The following is a 19,279-nucleotide window of genomic DNA, read 5'->3' on the forward strand; positions in this document are numbered from 1 at the left end:
CTCTTAAGCTTCCCCAGGTGGGATTCTCTAAAGCTTCCCCCAGCTTCAGAAGTTTTCTCCCTGTCTCTGCACTCGTATCAGAGGGGATCCTGATTCTGGTGAAATCAGTGGGGTGTTTCTATCTACTGTCATGATTTAAAAGCTGAAGTTAAACAATATATTACAATTGTGGCCCAAGGCCTTGCCCCTTGGGTTACTTGTGAACTTCTTAAATTTAATCACTTTGTCTAGTAAAACCTTTCAGTGCAAATTCAAGATCAGGTGTTTAAAACAAATACATTTATTACAATACAAATACAATTTATTTTTTGCTTTCATCTAGTTAAAAATAATTGGCTCTTTTAAAGGCTTTTAAAAGATTTCAGAACTCATGGAATGTTTTCCAGCCTATAGGAAATTTTTACTCTAAAATATTAAACTCTGAAATCAGTGGCTGTTATCATGGAATCCTTATTTTCAAGTATCATGAATGACCCAATATAATTCATACCTTTTTGGTTTCTTGTGAAGTAGGCTCCCTTATTGTAAAGTAAACTGATCACCAGGGCTCATAAAACACAGGACCCACTGCTTACCTGTCATGCAAGACTAATGTTGGATTATGTGAGAAAAGGGGAGGTAAAGCTGAAGAATCCTGTTTTTATTGTACAAAGACATGCAAGTGAGCATTGTACCCATTTCACAATTAACATCATCATAGATAATTAGTTCTACCATTTCAGTTCAAAGTAGTGTGTCTTTTGGTTTTAATAAAGAAGGGGGCCAGCATGCATACAGCTTGTATTTTTGCACATTTCTTCTGACCTGTTGTTAACACTTCAGATTTAAAATTTGGGGGTGGGGGGAATGAAATGTTGACTGAGATTTTCTACACCACTAGGGGCATTTAGAATGCGCAGTTTCCCCTTGAAATTAATGGGAACTCTGTCCCTACATTTCCCAGGCAGCTTGCAAAATCTCAGCCTTAATGTACTATTCACTTTGTCTTCTATTCAGGTTTTGTACTTTACCCAACTCTGACAGACTGTCAGGGTTCCCAGTGCTGCAGTGAGATGCTTTAATAAAAAGGGGGTTTTAGAGATGCACAATTTTCTCATAATTTGGTTTAAACAATTTTTTTAAACAAAATCCTAAAGCTTGGGCCTAGCAGAGACAATGTCCTCTACAGACTTCGGAGAATCTCTATCCAAATTGCTGTTAATACGTTAATTTTGTATCCTCCATCAGGAACCGAACTTTATTGAAGGAGGAAGACCCTGCTGTTCTTATATCAGAAGTGTTAAGAAGAAAATTTGCTCTAAAGGATGAAGATGTACCCATGAAAGAAAACTGACATTACACTTGCTTACAGATTTAAATGGAAGTGTATCGTGCTCCTGAGATTTTTCTCCACAGTAGCTGCCTTCCTAAGGATAAAACTTTTTTGCCTCTTTACTAATTAGAAATGATTTCTGTGCTGGAAACTCTTTCAAGAAAGAAACTGGATTTCCAGTGTTTTCCACGTCTCTAAATATATATATATAAACTTTTTAAGAAAAAAATTGTTTTCCACATATATTTTGAAGCATTGCTGGTAACGGATTCTTCTACAGAGTGATGTGAGTGTTGCTAAATGAAGTTATCTTCCTATCTATGTTTACCCCAAGGTGACTTTAACTTGAATCATTAATTTGACTCATGATGGTCTTGTTGCAATATGCCTAGCTACTAATTTATAATATAAATGGACATAAATCATCTAATTCTTTCTCCATTCAGGGAAAGTCAGGTGCAAAGCTATCAATGAGAGTAAATTGCTTCTTCCTTCCAGGCTGTCAGTTTTTAGGACATTCTTATTGTATCGAGGGTGGTTTAAGAGCTTGCATTATTTTCTCAAAAAAGGATTCCATTCCCTAAAGTTTCTTCCAAATACTTTCCTGTCCCATTTGGGATGGGAGACATTAAAGTGAATCATCAGACCATTTAACCAAGCTCAATTTGCTAGACTGGTGTTTGCTGGTGAGCGACTTTCAAATAGTTTGTAATATTTGAAAGATCAAAATATCCCGAGTCACATTACATGACAATTATATCCTGCCCTAAGGTAACTTGTCAAGAATTGTATGTGTTTCATTAAAATGATCTTTTTATTCAGATTAACTTTATTAAAATTCAGTAAGGATTTCGTCCAATTAATGTGACTTAAAGTTTATCTACTGAATCATCAAAGCTAGGAGTTGAGTCCTGTAGAAAACCATGTGGGGGAAAAAGGAAAGGAGAGAGTTAAATCAAAGTAACTGGTTGAAGTGTCTTTCTGTGCTATGTCTCTCAGCTGTATTCCAGGTAGATGATGATTCTTTTATATAAATGGATCCCTATACTTAGTTCTCCAATGATATTTGCAGGTTTCCTCGATAGTCAACAGCTGTGCTGGGTTTTTTGGAGGATTGTCTGCTTGTGCTGGTATCTGAAACGTTGCTTGTAGCAGAGTATCGGTGTCTTGAGCCGTAGCAACTGTTTTGGTTTGTTTCTGCTGCAGCAAAGGGCATGAATCATCATGCTGCATGTTGACTCAACTTGACATCTGTCTGTCAGCAATCACTGGGTCCTGTGGCTCCCTCTTCCTGGTCTCTCCTGCGTTGCTTTCTTGTGAAGTCACTCTACTGTCCTTGCAACTCAGCAGAGAATTGGGGTGAGTGAGCAGCTCCCACACCATAATTCCCATAATATTTGCGCTGCAGGAAACTAGACAATATATTGTCATTCTGCCTGAAACACACCACGCACAGTTAGTATCTAACTCCGTTAGTTCCTACTTATCACCACTTCTGTAGGATGGGAGAGTATAACTGGGGGGACTGGCTGGTACATATTTTAGGCCAGGGTGTGGAATAATATTCCAAAGGTGCATTGCACAATTCTACACACCCATACATGCAATCCTCTGCTGAGTCAATAGGGAAGATTAGCCATGTTTTCCCAAAATACATCTGTAGCTACACAGCTGTGGCCATACCATATTGTCAGAGGAAAACATGGGAGCCTTGTCCTACATAATAGGAACAATAGCGGGTCAGCTAATGCAAATGATTGCACTTTTGAGTGATCTTCCTGCCCTATACTATCATGCTGCCTCTGAATGGGGTGAATTAGCCTCTCTCCCTCCTTACAATGTACCCAAGCCAGATTCTTCCCCACACTGTGACCAGCGAACGGAAAACCTCACTTCAAGTCCAGATTTGCTCCTGCAGCCAGTAACTGGCTCAGAGAGGGAGGAAGCTTGCTCTGTTAGAACCCCCTGTTGGTAGGGCCAGCAAGAAAAGTCACACTAACTTCCTCTCCCTCCTTACTGTGGCAGTTGTGAGGCCCTGCAGATTGTGAAGCCAGATCTGGCGCTAATCTCAGGGTTTCTATTTTGAAATAAGTGAACCTACCACTCCACTCTTGCTTTGTTTCAGCACCCTGGTGCCAATCACAATTAGCACTGAAATTCTAGGATCCCACCCTCTACACAGCTACAAACTTTGGCTTGCAAGGTCTGAAATGCCTGTTGTGTACATCTCTTCCTTCTCCACACCAGTGCCTTTGGTGGGGATGGTACAACTATAGTTTCTGATGATGATCTCTGATTTTTCTAGTGAGCAAAGTAGCTTAATCCTACTAATTTAATGAAGGGATGTATAGCTGACAGCTGTGCCCCTTAAGAAGCATTATAGTGTGCATACTCCCTTTAAGTCAAAATATTCTGTTGCTATAGTAACATAATTACCATACATCAGACAAGTAACCAGTACCACATGCTTCAAAGGAAGTTGCAAGCAACTTAGATCTAGTCCTCATAACACCAGTCAATTAGGGGTTGCCCTATCTGCTGAAGCAAGAGGCTCTGTGTCCTTTACAAACTTGTTTTTAAATATTCCCAGGGTTGTTCTTAGCTATATAGACATCCAGTCCATTTTTGACTCTTACTGAGTTCTTGACCTTAGTGCCACTTTACCACTGAATTCCACAAGCTAAACACATGACTGGGCAGCTGAACCTAAATTTTGGGGGTAGATAATCCACCTGTAGATGTGTTGAGAGACACTAGACTACACAGCATGGGTCCTCAGGTTTGTGGACTCTGACTTCTGAGACATATTGCAATGTTCTAAATCAAGGGCAAGGTGTCTCTTTTTTCCCTTGAATAAGTAATGGGTCCTTATTCTTCAAATGTGGGATTGAAGGTATCCTTCATGCTTCCTTTTATATAGCACCACCCCTAACCAGAGCCCTGCCAAACGTGCAAATTAATGGTCACACTCAGATAGTGTTTGACAACATGGTCCCTGTGTTCATAGGAGCAGATGTGGAAACTTGATTACAACACATCTTGCTATAAAATTATCACTTTGATTAAAAAGAGATTATACATGTGCAAATAAAGAATTCCACATGCAGCATAAATAGCCTGTGTGTTTGGGTCTATACCACTCCTAGCCAAAGGCCATATATGCAAGGTATACACTTACATAGTCCTTGTATCTTTCTTAAAGTGATGCACTGTGGAGGCTTCAGAGAAATTTTCACAGACATTAAAAATGTCAATTTTTTCAGCATCCCATTGTATTCAGAAAAAAATTACTACTCAATCAATGTTTGATAATTCTATTTCCTTCTGAATCCTGTGTGAATAGCAAATCATAGCATGACTCAGGCTCACATAAATTAATGGCTGTAGTAGCTAAAGGAGTCCTGTCCAGTGCCACTGAAGAATAAACTTTAAAGCAATCCACAGAGGGTGGGCTAGGCACCCTCTGGACAAAATTGGTTTTGTCCTGTAGATACTTTTTCTGCAAAGGAGATCTGGCACTCTCATAGAAGCGCTGGTGAGAAATGACTCTGTGTCCCTCTGAATCCTGGGTAAACAACTGTGTGGTAGGACTGCTCTTACTGTCCCCCTGCTCTTCTGCTGAACCAGCCATATTGTGACAGTCAGCAAAATTTTGACTATTGTCTCTCAAAAGCTCTGTTTTAGCTGTTCGCCCCTGGGAGAGACGACAGTTGGTCTGCTGGCCTTCCTTACCCTTGGGAGCAGGACTTATATTCTCAACCTCTGAGAAATCCATGAAAGAAATTCCACGAGGGGGCAGGTTTTTGCATCTCCTCCTACCTCGCTTCATCAGGTGTTTAGGTTTGAGACCCACTCTAGTTATCCCCCTCTTGGAGCACAAATTGGCCTCTTTCTCACCTATCCAGTAACTCTCTCTCTTCCTTGAAATTATCCCATTTGCTACAGAAACACTTCCAGTGAACGAGTCAGCTGAATTCCTGTGAGCTAGAACCCTATTGCCCTCTGAATCCTGGGTGAAGTTTATGGAGAGAGAGCCTTCTATCTCACCAGCTGAGGTCCTTGCAATGGCTGTGCACTCACTCCTGCCATTAGCCTGTGCTTGTGGGAAGGTATAGTGCACCAGGGGAATGCTCAACCCTTGTGTGTTTTGTACAAGCAGCTGGCTACACTCCTGAATGTTGTCCTCATGAGGGCTCAAGGTTGGTGCCTGGACTTCCTCTAACTTAGCAGCTCCTGAGTTCTTCATAGAGGAGGCAGCCAAGAAATCAGAGCCTTTTCCTATGTGTGTTTTATTTGACATAAGAGGATATGGCTTTAAGTTTTCTTCATCATCCTTTTCACCTGGGAAAAAACAATGTATTTGAATAAGACAACACAGCTGATATGCAAACTTTTCAAACTCAAGATTAGTAACCACACAATTATGCTTCTCCTATAACTCTGCACTGTGCCCCACCCCTCCTTTAACTAGTTTGGGCATGACCAGACTCTCTCCTGTTTCACAACATCCTAATAGCTCTACCTCCTTGTAGAAATTATTGAGAGGACTGGTCCAATATGTGAAGCAAGAAGAGGACAGTCAAGCAAGTTCTGCCTCCCATGAGGGAGAAGTGACATCTGAGCAGTTCCAAGCTCCCCTTGGTGCTCTGTCTCTTCCTCAGGCCTCCCTCCCACAAAGAGTCAAATTCCAACTTGAGTAAAGCCATTCCACCTACCTTAAGTTCCCCTTATACTTTTAATAGGCTGTGCCATTTAACAGTTATGTAATGCCTCTGCTTTCCATCCCTAAGGTGGCTGCAGTGATTTTGATGACCCTGTATATTTGTGAAGTGCTTTACCAATGAATAGTGCAATAGAAATTAAGATTCTAATAAATCTGCCTCTGACAAATGACAAAATAGTGTCATTGATTAACTACTGGAAGATGCTCCACTTCTTTTGAAATTAGTGATGCACAAGGAATATGGAAAACTGAACTGTAAAATTTTCCAGACACCACATCATCTCTTTGAAGGGAGCAAAGAAACAGAATAAGTCGTCTGCTTTTGAAACCGTTTGAAATAGGGTAATTTCTAAATCCTACCCCAAGATTCTAGCTTTTTCTCAATTTCAGAATAAAGAGTTAATATTTACACAGCAATAGAAAACTTTACAGAAATTACTGCAGGGAAGTCTCTAAATCTTGCCATCGGAATCTATACTGAATGAAAGGATAGTAGCCTTCATGCAGTAAATCCACAGGGAGCAGGAAATAGCACAAAGCATAAGCAGAGGTTGAATGGCACTACTACAAGCCCTGCCCATTAGAGACAAATAAAAATCAGACTCAGAGTAGTTTGTGCATGCGTTTAAAAAAATATCATGCAATATTACTAGGCTCAGCTCCCCGCAGGTCATTGTTGCGCTCACTCCAACAGCCAGAGCATACAAATGTAAAAAGCACTTTTCATCATAAACTGCGCCATGGCTTAGCTTGCAGTCAGCATTTCTGAGCTGAAATACCATGTTAGATAAAATTCAACGACACTAGATAGACCCAGTTGACTAAACCAATTAGAGATGTGTCCATAGTATGAGTACACTCCTTCCCCTACCATTTTCTCTCAGCTTCAAGACTTCAGGGTTAACATGGTGCCCTTCCCAATAAAGGTCCTGATCCTTTAGCCCTTCCACAGCACAATGCTCCTGTTTAAATCAATGGGAGTTTTGCACAAACAGTGTATTGTAGCATCAGTTCCACATTTATAAAAACACATAGGATGGATTTGGCACCTAATTATTTTAGGTTAATCCCAGCCTTTAACATTAGTAGGAAATGCAATCTGGCAAATGTGGGAATGGATCTGAATGGTCTTTGTTCATTTTGGGTCAGATTTACCCATCCCATACTATTTAGCCTCTAATCTACTTTAAGCTACCTGACAGAAGCAATGCTGGAAAGTGTCCAGACTCCTAACTGCACACCAGTAAAGGCATTCTCTGTCTCTGCCCATGCAAAATGCCTTAAAATGAGACTAGGTGGTTTTTCTGTCCTATCAGGAAGATATATATATATATATGTATGCACAGAGATTTGGTCAATCTTTCTAGTGTACTCAGAGGAGGAAGACTCCCCAGCCAGCAAGCCATAATTTTTAGCCAGGTTCTATGAACATTAACCTGATCCTGAATAAGTAACATATGATGTAGCGTGATATAATGTTTCACTGTAACTTCGCCATATTAAAAAGTTGTGTGCGCGCATGTATGAGCGTGCAAAAATTGCTCTACAGTACCTGTTGGTTGAATGCTGAAGAATGAAGAGATGGTAGTTTGCCTGGTGTATGGCTGGGAAAGTCTTGTCTGAGTAAAATTAACTGAAATGTGACCGTTATAGTTCCTCTCAAGAAGTGGATTTGGTGTGTTTGAAGTTGGCTTGGATACGAGAGTCTGGGTGGGGAGAGAAGTGCTAGAGTGAATTTAACTTGTTAACAGTGACATAATTCCCCTCTCCTTGTTATTCCCTTTATCTCCTTTCGTCTACAGTTGTACCACACTGCTTGAACAACCCTCTTCCCCAATAAGCCACATTTCCTACCTCTTCACCTTTAAATCCTTCCTTGCTTCTTTGCACTGCTAGTCTCTGTTAGGATACTCCCCACTGCCACATTTGAGACAATTCAGTGATGTCTCATTTAAAAAAAAAAGAGGTAAAAATACTCTAAGCTGCTTCTTCTGCCAATCTCTTGTTCCCATGCTATATCATCTCCTCATGTGAGCCCTTTAACTTGGATTGTAAACTCCTGAGGGCAGAGAACATTGTGTACTAGGTTTGTAAAGAGCTGTACCAAGCTATGACATCACAAACAGTACAGATTTATTACCTGGATTTTGCGCTTCTTTAACTTTGCAGTGTCCAGCCAGATGCCACAAGTCTCGGTCTGCTCAGCAGTGCTTCTTTTTCTTACACATTTCATGGCTGATCCTTTTTCTGTATACAAATAATGAGGGACCTGCTGCAGCGTAAAATAAGAAGGCAGGCTAGAGCATCACCAGCAGTGTTCTTGTATATACTCTGTGCGAGGACAGGAACAATTTCCAATGCAGTAGTGGGAGAGTGGGCAACAGCGATACTGTGAGACCTTGGGCAAGTTATTTCATCCTTTGCACCTCATTTAGCAAGGGATAATTTGGTAACTGCTTGGAAAGCCCTTTGAGATCTACTGTGTAAGTGCCAAATAACAATTATAATGATGATGTGCTTTGTAACTGGCTGCGCCTAAAAATTCTTGCCGCTTCTCTTTCATACAGTTCTTAGCACAGCTGGATTTATAATTGCTGGAAACACTTGAGGCTATGGCTTCACTACAGAATTAATAGGAGTTATCTACACTGGAGTTAGCCTAGCTTCAGTGAGACCTGCCACATGGTGGGTATGTATATATTGCAATAACTGGGATGTACCCAAGCTAGCTTTCATCTAGCTAGCTCAAGTCCCAGAGCAGCAAAACCATGGCAGCACTAGCTGTACAAACTTGCCCAGAGACCTGGGTAGTTACTTGGGGGTGGTGGGGCTAGTCCACACTGAAGCTTATACTGCTTTTGCTTCACTGTTCCAGGACCCAAACTACCTAGCTGCTCAAGCTGCAATCACACATCATGGCTGCAATCTCAACATATCCTGTGAAGTAGCACAGAAGCTGCATGTCTATACTGGTGCTGCATGCACTGTTGTGTTTTAAACAGGGCCACGGTGAATGGTCAATAGCTGATCTGCAGGGAGGAGATGAGACGAGGGCCTATGGCCCAGGACAGTGCGAGAGAAAGGGGCATAGGAAGGCCAATAAGGCTCCATCAGCAGCTCTTTAATGACCTGAAAATCAAAAAGGAATCCTACAAAAAGTGGAAACATGGACAAATTGCCACAGTGGTGTACAAAAAAATAGCACAAGCATGTAGGGACAAAATCAGAAAGGCTAAGGCACAAAAGGAGTTACACATGCCAGAGGACATAAAACCCAGTAAGAAGAGATTCTTTAAACATATTAGGAGAAAGATGAAGGAAAGTGTAGGTCCTCAACTTAGTGGGAAAGGAGAGCAAATAACTGATGACATCAAGAAGGCTGAGGTGTTTAATGCCCATTTTGCTTCAGTCTTCACTGGAAAGGTTAAGGGTGAGCAGATACTCAACACAATTAATATTAACAACAAGGGGGAAGGAACATAAGCCAAAATAGGGAAAAAACAGATTAAAGAATATTTATATAACGTTATATGTATTCAAGTCAACAAGGCCTGCTGAAATTCATCCTTTGGTTCTTAAGAAACTAGATGAAGCAATCTCAGAACCATTAGCAATTATCTTGAGAACTCATGGAGGATAGTTAAGTCCCAGAAGACTGAAGAAGGGCAAACATAGTACCTTATCTTTAAAACGGGGAACAAAGAGGACCCAGGGAATTATAGTCCACTCAGCCTAACTTCGATACCTGGAAAGATACTAGAACAAATTATTGAACAATCAATTTGTAAGTACCTAGAGGATAACAGTTACAAGGACTAGCCAGCATGGCTTTGTCAGGTTTAGTAGCCTACTGGATGGGGGGGAAGCTGTAGAGGGGATATATCTTGATTTTAATAAGGTTTTTGACACAATTTCACATGACATTTTGATAAGCAAACTAGGGAAATGCAGTCTATATATAGTTATTATAAGGTGGGTGCACAACTGGTTGAAAGACCACATGCAGCATGGTTCCATGGTTCATTGTCAAACTGGGAGGACATATCTCGTGGGATCCCTCAGGGGTCAGTCCTGGGTCTAGTAATATTCAAGGTTTTCATTAACAACTTAGAAAATGAACCGGAGAGCATGCTTATAAATTCTGGAGATGACATCAAGCTGGGAAATGTTGCAAGCACTTTGGCGGACAGGATTAGAATTCAAAAGGACCTTAACAAATTGGAGAAGTGATTGAATTCAACAAGATGAAATTCAATAAAGATAAGTGCAATGTATTTTACATAGAAAGGAAAAAATCAAATAAAAGACCAGGGTGGTAGTATTGCTGACAAGGATCTGGAGGTTACATGGAAGATATGGGCGGTAACTGTCGCACTCTATTCAGCACTGGGGAGGCCACAGCTGGAGTACTGGACCCAATTCTGGGCACCGCACCATAGGAAAGATGGGGATAAATTGAACTGAGTCCAGAGGAGCTCAACAAACATGATAAAAGGTTTAGAAAGCTGACCTATGGGAAAGGTTAAAATAACCTGGGCACATTTATTCTTGAGACTGAGGGGGGGACGGGATAGCAGCCATCACATACGTGAGGGGCCACGAAAAAGAGACCGATTGTTCTCAGCAGCCTGTGAAGGTAGGACAAGGAGTAATGGGCTTCATGGGCAGCAAGGGAGATCCAGGTGAGCTGATAGGAAAGCTTTTGAACTCACGGGACAGATATTAAGGGAGGCGGGGGGGCAGGGCTCCCCATCACTGCAGATGTTCAAGAATAGGCTGGATAAGCCCCTTGCGTGCTCCCTTCCTGAGCCCCCCAGCTCCCCATTTGCTCCTCATCCTAACCTCACAACCCACCTCGCCCCAACTGTTCCTGAGCCCCCCGCCCCCTTGCTCCCAACCCCTCCCGCTCTGAGCCCCCACCCCCTTGCTCCCAGCTCCTCCTGAGCTCCCCTGCTCTGAGCTCCCCAGCCCCTTCTCCCAGCCCCTCCTGAGCCCCCCCGCTCTGAGCCCCCCACCCCCTTCTCCCAGCCCCTCCTGAGCCCCCCGCCCCTTGCCCCCAGCCCCTCCTGAGCCCCCCCGCTCTGAGCCCCCCCGCCCCTCCTGAGCCCCCCTGCTCTGAGCCCCCCACCCCCTTCTCCCATCCCCTCGCCCCCAGTCCCTTCTGAGCCCCCCCGCCCCTTGCTCCCAGCCCCTCCTGAGCCCCCCGCTCTGAGCCCCCCACCCCCTTCTCCCAGCCCCTCCTGAGCCCCCCGCCCCTTGCTCCCAGCCCCTCCTGAGCCCCCCGCCCCCTTCTCCCAGCCCCTCCTGAGCCCCCCCGCCCCTCCTGAGCCCCCCTGCTCTGAGCCCCCCACCCCCTTCTCCCATCCCCTCGCCCCCAGCCCCTTCTGAGCCCCCCCGCCCCTTGCTCCCAGCCCCTCCTGAGCCCCCCGCTCTGAGCCCCCCACCCCCTTCTCCCAGCCCCTCCTGAGCCCCCCGCCCCTTGCTCCCAGCCCCTCCTGAGCCCCCCGCTCTGAGCCCCCCACCCCCTTCTCCCAGCCCCTCCTGAGCCCCCCGCCCCTTTCCCCCAGCCCCTCCTGAGCCCCCCTGCTCTGAGCCCCCCACCCCCTTCTCCCATCCCCTCGCCCCCAGCCCCTTCTGAGCCCCCCCGCCCCTTGCTCCCAGCCCCTCCTGAGCCCCCCGCTCTGAGCCCCCCACCCCCTTCTCCCAGCCCCTCTTGAGCCCCCCCGCCCCTTGCCCCCAGCCCCCTTCTCCCAGCCCCTCCTGAGCCCCCCGCCCCTTGCCCCCAGCCCCTCCTGAGCCCCCCCCCGCCCATGGCTCCTCCCGGCCTCCGGGGGGCTCTGAACGGCGGCGAGCTCCCCCACAAACGCCCCCCACCGGCTCTCACCGAGCTAGCGGCGGCCAACGACCTCTCCCGCCGAGCAGCTTCCCTTCCCGCCGGGCCCCCACCCCCGGCACGGGGAGCGGGGGCTGGCCGGGAGAGGGGCCAATCACAGAGGCCGCCTAGGCCCCGCCCCTGCCCCGCGCGGCCGCAGCTAGGGGCGGGGTTAGACTCAGCTCTCCGCGCGCGCGCCCGGCGCCCCGGTCCCTAATTGGGCGCTGCGGAGCGAGGCGTTCCAGGGCCCCGCCCCGTTGTGGCTGCGTCCAAGGGACCCGCCCCCGAGTGGCGGAACTATGAGTAGTCAACAATCATACAAAGGGGGCGGGGGTGTAGCTCGGGCCACACGTATTTATCCAGCCCCTAGCAGCGGGGGGCAGGGGCTGGGCACCCCCCCCCACACTATGCACAGTAAATAATTCTGTGATGATGGGGGAGGAGGGTGGAACTCAGGCAGAATGGGTGTGTCTGTACAGCACCTAGCACAAAAGGGTCCTGTGCACACCCACACGATGAGCAGTAAATAATTACGGGTAGGGTGGCTCTCGGGGCAGCTGTAGCTAAGGGTACCAGGTCCCACCCCCCCTGTGAGCAGTCAGAAGGAGAAGGGGTGTTGGCCCAGGAAGCAGCTGCGGCGCTGCGATAAGCTCCCAGAGGCTCAGCCAGGACCACTGTGGCTGGGGAGGCAGGACGGAGCAAGGCGTAGCCCGGGGGGGGGAGGGGACACCGAGGCTCTAGCATAGTAGTGTACAGGCCCCCTAAGCATGGCCCGCCACCATCCTCGGTGCTGTACAAAGACACCCATTCTGCCTGAGTTCCACCCTGCTTCCCCCTCCACCATCATCATAGAATTATTTACTATGCATAGTGTGGAGGTGCTCAGGCCCCCTAAGCATGGCCCAGCCCTGCCTTGTGCTAGGTGCTATACAGACGCACTATAATTATTTACTACTCATAGCATGGTCATGCACAGCACCTAAGCATAGCCCAGCCCCCGCCTTGTGCTAGGTACTGTACAAATAATGGCAGGATCGACTAGCGTTTAGCCACGCCAACACTGCTGGCCTGTGGCACAGAAATCATCATGCCACTGGGGGCCAGGGGAGGTCTACACCACACACTAGGTTTGCATCTGCTTTTACTCACTCCATTTAACAAAGGTTAAGTTCACCCCACAGCAGAGGGTGATGAAGCCCCCACATCTTACTTGTTAAAGCTTTTGGAAAGGCAGATGGTCATACACATGCTCTCTGCCTCAGGGTGAATTTCTCTTCCGCACGATGGGCTAGCTATGGGACAAATGGCTCCTATTTATTGTTATAAACGGGCAACAGACAAAGCCAAGCCCATTGTTGCATAAAGATGGGAGGGAGGGAGGGATTTCTCAATTGCTTTGCAGATTGGGTAAGAGGAGAATGTTTGTAAACCAGGAGTTAAAAACTAGCACCCTACTCCTGAAGGGTGTTCCATCAGGGTGGATCTGTGCTCCTGTATAACCCAATTATCCTCTACTGCTGAGTCCATCACCATGGCACCAGTAAGAGGAGCAGGGCAGAAATTTTTCTTAAAGCTAGTTGATTTTTTTAAAGGTTTGTCAAAAACACTGCACCTAAAAACACAAATAAAGTGAAGTGTAAAGGGGAAGTTTTGTCATATGTTTACAACTAATGGTCTTGAGGTTTTTGTACTCAGCCTATTGCAGCAAGATACCAGATCCTCTAAACAAACACACAGTACCAACCTGATTAGATCTAATGTAAACCCACTCAGCTGTTGTTTCAACCACTGGATGAAACCCAACAAGTGCTGTTTTTCAGTTGATGCAGCAAACTGGAACCTAACATGGTAGATTAAGAGAGAGACGAGGTGGGTGTGGCAATATCTTTTGTTGGACCAACTTCTGTTGGTGAAAGAGACAAGCTTTTGAGCTCCGCAGAGCTCTTCTTCAGGTCTGGGAAAGGTAATTGGAGTGTCTCCCAGTGTCTTTCCTAGCTGTGAACAAGAGCTCTGCAGAGCTTAAAAGCTTGTCTCTTTCACCAACAGAATTTGGTCCAACGAAAGATACTACCTCACCCACCTTGCATCTCTCATATTCTGGGACCACCATCATGGCTACAACTACACTACAAACGTGATAGATCAAGACAATTGCAAAAGAAACGAAGCTGAATTGCACATTCGTTTTATTTTGTGCTCACCACATATAACACAGGATCTCCAAAACACCGCTTGAGGGATACCTACATAAACGCTATGTGCCTTTACTGGGGCTTTGACTCCAGCCTGTCCTGATTCTCTTAACAGTTATGCTGCTCTGAAGCTGGCACAGCAAAGTAGGGGATATTTGACAGTAGAGTTTGGTCATTTGAACTGATATCTTTGCCAAATGTTAAGGCTTGCAAGTTTTCACAGCTCCTGATCATGCCAGCTATTACATGTTTGTAATATGGTCACTGTTGCAGACACTATGGAAGCTGTACTTGTGGCACCTTAGAGACTAACAAATTTATTAGAGCATAAGCTTTCGTGAGCTACAGCTCACTTCATCGGATGCATCTGATGAAGTGAGCTGTAGCTCACGAAAGCTTATGCTCTAATAAATTTGTTAGTCTCTAAGGTGCCACAAGTACTCCTTTTCTTTATGGAAGCTGTAATGTCATTGCTGATCTTGTGATAACAGAAAAGACTGTTCATGTAGCTGCAGTGATTAAGAACATGGCAGAGCTTCCCAACTTGTTCAGGTAACAAGACCAGTTTGCCAGACTACTACCACCATCATACTAGTTGGTGACCTCTCCCCACCCCCTTGGGCCTGCAGCCAGCAACCTCTATTGCCTTCCCTCCCTTAATAGGCCATCCAGTCCCCACCGTGCTCCAGGGCTGGTGTGATACCTGCAAATGACCCCGGCAAGATACAGCAAACAATGAAGTGGAAGGTGGGTGGTGATAAGTACAGTACTAGCATTACTGGCAACCATTAGTGGGAACCACCAAGCTATGTCCACGGGAGGAGACGGATACAGGCATAGTTAAAAAGCAACACTTACTGTAGTGATAACCATACGTAGCCTGATATAAACATGTGCCTACTGCCCAAAGCTTGTGGAAGCATTTACCCCACTAAAGCCCAATTCATTATCAACATTCTGCATCAACAGGATGTGTGCCATATTTACAATGGCCACAGGGCCCTAATAAAGGGCACACCTAGCAGCTTCCCTAGCAACCTTGAAGCATAACCCCTTAGTTACCAACCTCCATTAGCCCAAAACCTGAGCTGAGGGCTGGACCTTGCTCTGCACCCGGCAGGGTAAACTCAGGTACAGATGAACTTATTGGGGGGGGCTCCAAAGTCAAGGACCCGTCACTGAAAATGCTTTGAGCCCAGCAACTCCCCTCCATTCTGGGTCCAGACCTAAGGACTGTTAACAGGCTCAGTAACAGGCTGAACTTGACACAGTCAATGGGAGTTGTGGGAGTGCAGAATGGCACTGGATCAGGCCATTAGGTACCATACAGGGCTTTACAGATGGACGCCTAAGACAACAGAGGCAAGTGGCGCTAGCAAGGCAAGTCATACTCAGTAGTGTAACTCATCACTGTTATTGTTATTCTTGCCTCCTTTGGGGATTAAAAAAAACAGAGTTAGCATTCAGTTCCTTGAGCTAAGGATGGAATGTGTGCGTACGAGCAGCAGGAAGGAATGGCCTGCAGTATAAACAATGACGCACCAGTAACATCTGCTTTGAGAAGTACCAGCCAGAGCAAGGGGGCTGAATCCTTTGGCAGCAGAAGAGCCTGATCACACACGGAGGCTGCAGATGGGTCAGGCCAGGAGAGGCATCATCTCCTCAAAGGACAAGGAGAAGCTGAATATCCATGGAAGTGTTTAAATGAACATCATGACCAGGGAACGTCCCACACCAAAGCTCAGATTCGAATACCCTCAACTTTTAGGGGATGTTTGAAACCTGCACTCACATCTGAGCTTGAGTTTTACACATGTTCCCCCACCTTTATATTGAGCCCTAATATGACCAAACTAGGGGGCTGTTTGAAATCTGGCTCCTAATTTTCATGGGCCTGTTTCCAGTTGCAACAGGACTGAATATAAAATTGCACAAGCTTTGCTGTGCTGCATTCAGTCCTGCTCCTCCGGGGACTGCTTGGCCTTTCAACACAATGCAACCAATCCCATGTGCTGCCTGCTCTGGGGCTGCAAGTGAGAAGATATAGTCCCCATCAGAGGAGGCACCGGCCTGCACATGGTGCTGCAGAAGGTCTTACGGTGGAAGCTAGGAGCATGGGAGACATTGCTCACACTTGTCAGATCTTGTTCTTCTTGTTGCTCTAACAGCTCCTCTGTGGCTGACCAATTACCTCCTACAAGGAGGAGTTCAGCAACACAAACTCTGCTGCCAGCAAGAAGATGTGCAACTAAACAAAGATCCATCTCAGCCCTGCTCCTGCCAACAGAGGTTTGGCCATTGTCTTCAATGGCAGCAGGATCAGACCCCCAGGGATATTTTTCAAAGCCCACCAAGCTATCGTCTACCTCTAGGCATTCCCTTCCTCGAGTCTTTCCAAGGTGAAAAGTAGCCCAAGTGTTTGCAAATCAGTTTTAAATCACAGTGAAATAATTTTCAAGGAAGCAAAGCTTTTAAACATGTCCCGGAGTGATCTCTGGTGAAGCACAAATCCTTCCTGACCATTGGTGATGGGCCCTACCCTTCACCCCGAACCAGGCAGCCCCAGTCTGGGGACATCAACGCAACTTGGGCTGATAATCCACATTGACTGATCTAGTCTACTCATATGACATATTAAATATTTGAATAGTTTATACAAACTAGAGATCAGTCCAAACCAAAGTTCCTCCAGACTGTAAGAATGGTCCCTATTCCTGTCACAAATTGACTCCAAATCCTAGATCCAAACACACCCAAACACTAGAGAAGTTCAAATCCGGACCCTTCCCCATGTTTGGGAGGCACATAGGTGTTAGTTTGTTGCCATTCTAAAATCTTAGGGGCAGTGAAATCCTGGATCCCCCAATAAAGTAAACTAAAATTCAAACTACATCCTAAGGCTTTTTGTGTCGTGATAGAGGAATAAAAGATTTACATTCCAAAAATACCACCTACCAAGAGGATAAACTTTAAGGAGAACTGAAGTCAACTGGCTCATTCAAGCTCCATGTTGTTCATGCTCGTGAAAAGCTGGAGTGAAACTCCCTCGCTTCAGGATTTTAGGAACATAGATTTCAGAGTAGCAGCCGTGTTAGTCTGTATTCGCAAAAAGAAAAGGAGTACTTGTGGCACCTTAGAGACTAACCAATTTATTTGAGCATAAGCTTTCGTGAGCTACAGCTCACTTCATCGGATGCATCCGATGAAGTGAGCTGTAGCTCACGAAAGCTTATGCTCTAATAAATTTGTTAGTCTCTAAGGTGCCACAAGTACTCCTTTTCTTTTAGGAACATAGAGGAACCCTTCAAATGGGTTGTGTGGGACACATAGCTGGTGAAGTCACTCCTCTCCCCCTTGAAGGGAGAGGGAGAGTAGAGAGGCACTAATGCCTGTTAATTATAGGATTCTCTAATATTTGTTAACATTGACAAGTGTCTTTCATCTTCAAAGAATTTTACACACATTAAACTGCCATAAGAGTTTAGCGCCTGAGCCAGAAAAGTCCACTGGGAGCTGCAAGGGCTCAGCACCTCCCAGGATCAGCTCCTGGCTCAGTTAAAAATGGCAGAACAGAAATGCACTGATCAAATAATTATAAATATGTGGGTTATGCATCTTAAAGTCAATTGATGTCCGGTGAGCACAGCTATGCTTTTTTACAAAGCTGTCTCATTAGCCATTAGAGCTCTCCGATGAAATTTGTATAGCTTTAAAAACCATGCATATGGCTAATGCATTTTAAAGCTTATTTAAAATACTTTCTACCTACCAGGACTTGAATTAGGCCCTGAGAGGTCTGTGATTCCTCCTGCAGCCCTAATTACCCAAACCAGATCAGGCAGCTGGATTCCTTACACTGCAGGAGGCTCCAGCACCCGGAAATGACAGCGTTCGCAAACCATTTTCACTTACAGCTCTTAAAAATGGTTTCAGGTGAACCTGCTTCGCTGACTTCTGCTGCCCAGCTTAGACAGGGCAGAACATTTATTTTTTTTACCATGGTTATTGAAAACCATCACTAGGAGCAGCCGAAGTAATCAGGTTCCTGAAACCCTTTCAGACTGGACAGAGTGAGAAAGCAATTTCAGGACATGGTCAATTTTGCCACTGTGGACAAGGCCTTAGTCTAGATCACTGAGGGCAGCAGAGGAAAGGGAAACCTGGGGGGAGGAGGTGGAATGAGCTCAGGTCCTGGTAGGAACTGGAACCAATTTTAGAACCAAAATTAAGTCTAGATTCAAATCAGTTGTTTTAAACTTTTCTGTTCACCCCACTTCCCAGGCCAGAATCTTGGATCATCTTTGCCTCAGCTTTCTTTCTCCTCCACAGCCAAATTCTTGCTAAATCTCAATCACTGCTTCCTTAACATCGGCCCTTTTTCAATTATCCCAGCGGCTGCAGCCCTCACCCCAAGCTGAATCCCCCTGCCTTTGAACACAATCATCTCCTCCTCCTTAGCCTGTCCCAAAAGCTGCTGCTAAAGTCATCTTCCTGCCCTCCACCCACATTCCAGCTGCTTCAGCCCATTCCCCCCCCCCCCATCTTGAATCTTTCCCATCTCTTGCCACATTGAATCCAGGCTCCTTGTACTCACCAATCTCGTCCCCCACCCATAGGTGCCAACTCCGTGGGTGCTCTGGGGCTGGACCACCCATGGGAAAAAATTGGTGGGTGCTCTGCACCCACTTGCAGATCTCCAACCCGCCCCCCCACCCAGCTCACCTCCACCTCCTCCCGAGTGGGCCATCGCATCCTGCTTTCCCCCCTGCAGCGTTTGCACTGCGAAACACCTGTTTCTCAAGGCAAGTGCTGGGAGGGAGGGGCGAGGAGGAGGAATGCGGCATGCTGGGGCAAGAGGCAGGGCCGGGGTGGAGTCGGGGAGGGGGCATGAGCTTTTGCCCCCACCTATCTCTCACTGCTTGCAGGTCCCCTTCCTTCTGCTCCTTTTTCCACCCGCAGATTCACCTCTGCATTCATGCCTATGCCTGGGACACACTCTGGCTATCGAGTATCAGGAGGTAGCCGTGTTAGTCTGTATCCAAAAAAGTAACAAGGAGTCAGTGGAACCTTAAAGACTAACAGATTTATTTGAGCATAAGCTTTCGTGGGTAAAAACCCCACTTCTTCAGATGCATGGAGTGAAAATTACAGATGCAGACAAATATATTGGCACATGAAGA

At 46.0% G+C, this 19,279-nt stretch overlaps 2 protein-coding genes across 14 annotated transcripts in view; one reads left to right on the forward strand and one right to left on the reverse strand.

Moving 5' to 3' along the window:
* Positions 1 to 2,133, forward strand: part of MTFR1L (mitochondrial fission regulator 1 like) — an 18,754-nt gene extending 16,621 nt beyond the window's left edge. For all 11 annotated transcript variants that reach the window (XR_006278239.1, XR_006278240.1, XM_038377943.2 and 8 more), the window contains one exon: positions 1,228 to 2,133. Coding sequence is in view for 9 of the 11 variants with exons in the window: in XM_038377943.2 (XP_038233871.1) it covers positions 1,228 to 1,333 (106 nt within the window). In the remaining 2 variants the exon portion in view is untranslated. The remainder of the gene's footprint in view (positions 1 to 1,227) is intronic.
* On the reverse strand, positions 2,108 to 12,074 carry LOC119845533 (aurora kinase A and ninein interacting protein). 3 transcript variants are annotated; one of them, XM_038377934.2, is made up of 4 exons: positions 11,920 to 12,074; positions 8,176 to 8,282; positions 7,588 to 7,741; positions 2,108 to 5,653 (listed from the first exon to the last, which is right to left on the reverse strand). In XM_038377934.2, the coding sequence occupies exons 2-4, from the start codon at positions 8,266 to 8,268 to the stop codon at positions 4,611 to 4,613; spliced, it is 1,290 nt and encodes a 429-aa protein (XP_038233862.1). In that variant the 5' UTR covers positions 8,269 to 8,282; positions 11,920 to 12,074; the 3' UTR covers positions 2,108 to 4,610. The 3 variants fall into 3 exon arrangements, with proteins under 3 accessions (XP_038233862.1, XP_038233863.1, XP_038233864.1); XM_038377935.2 differs by having other exon boundaries at positions 8,176 to 8,307; positions 11,920 to 12,065; XM_038377936.2 differs by having other exon boundaries at positions 8,176 to 8,304; positions 11,920 to 12,028.
* Positions 12,075 to 19,279: the final 7,205 nt, after the last annotated feature.

This window comes from Dermochelys coriacea, chromosome 19, assembly GCF_009764565.3.
Source record: "Dermochelys coriacea isolate rDerCor1 chromosome 19, rDerCor1.pri.v4, whole genome shotgun sequence".
NCBI lineage: Eukaryota > Metazoa > Chordata > Testudines > Dermochelyidae > Dermochelys > Dermochelys coriacea.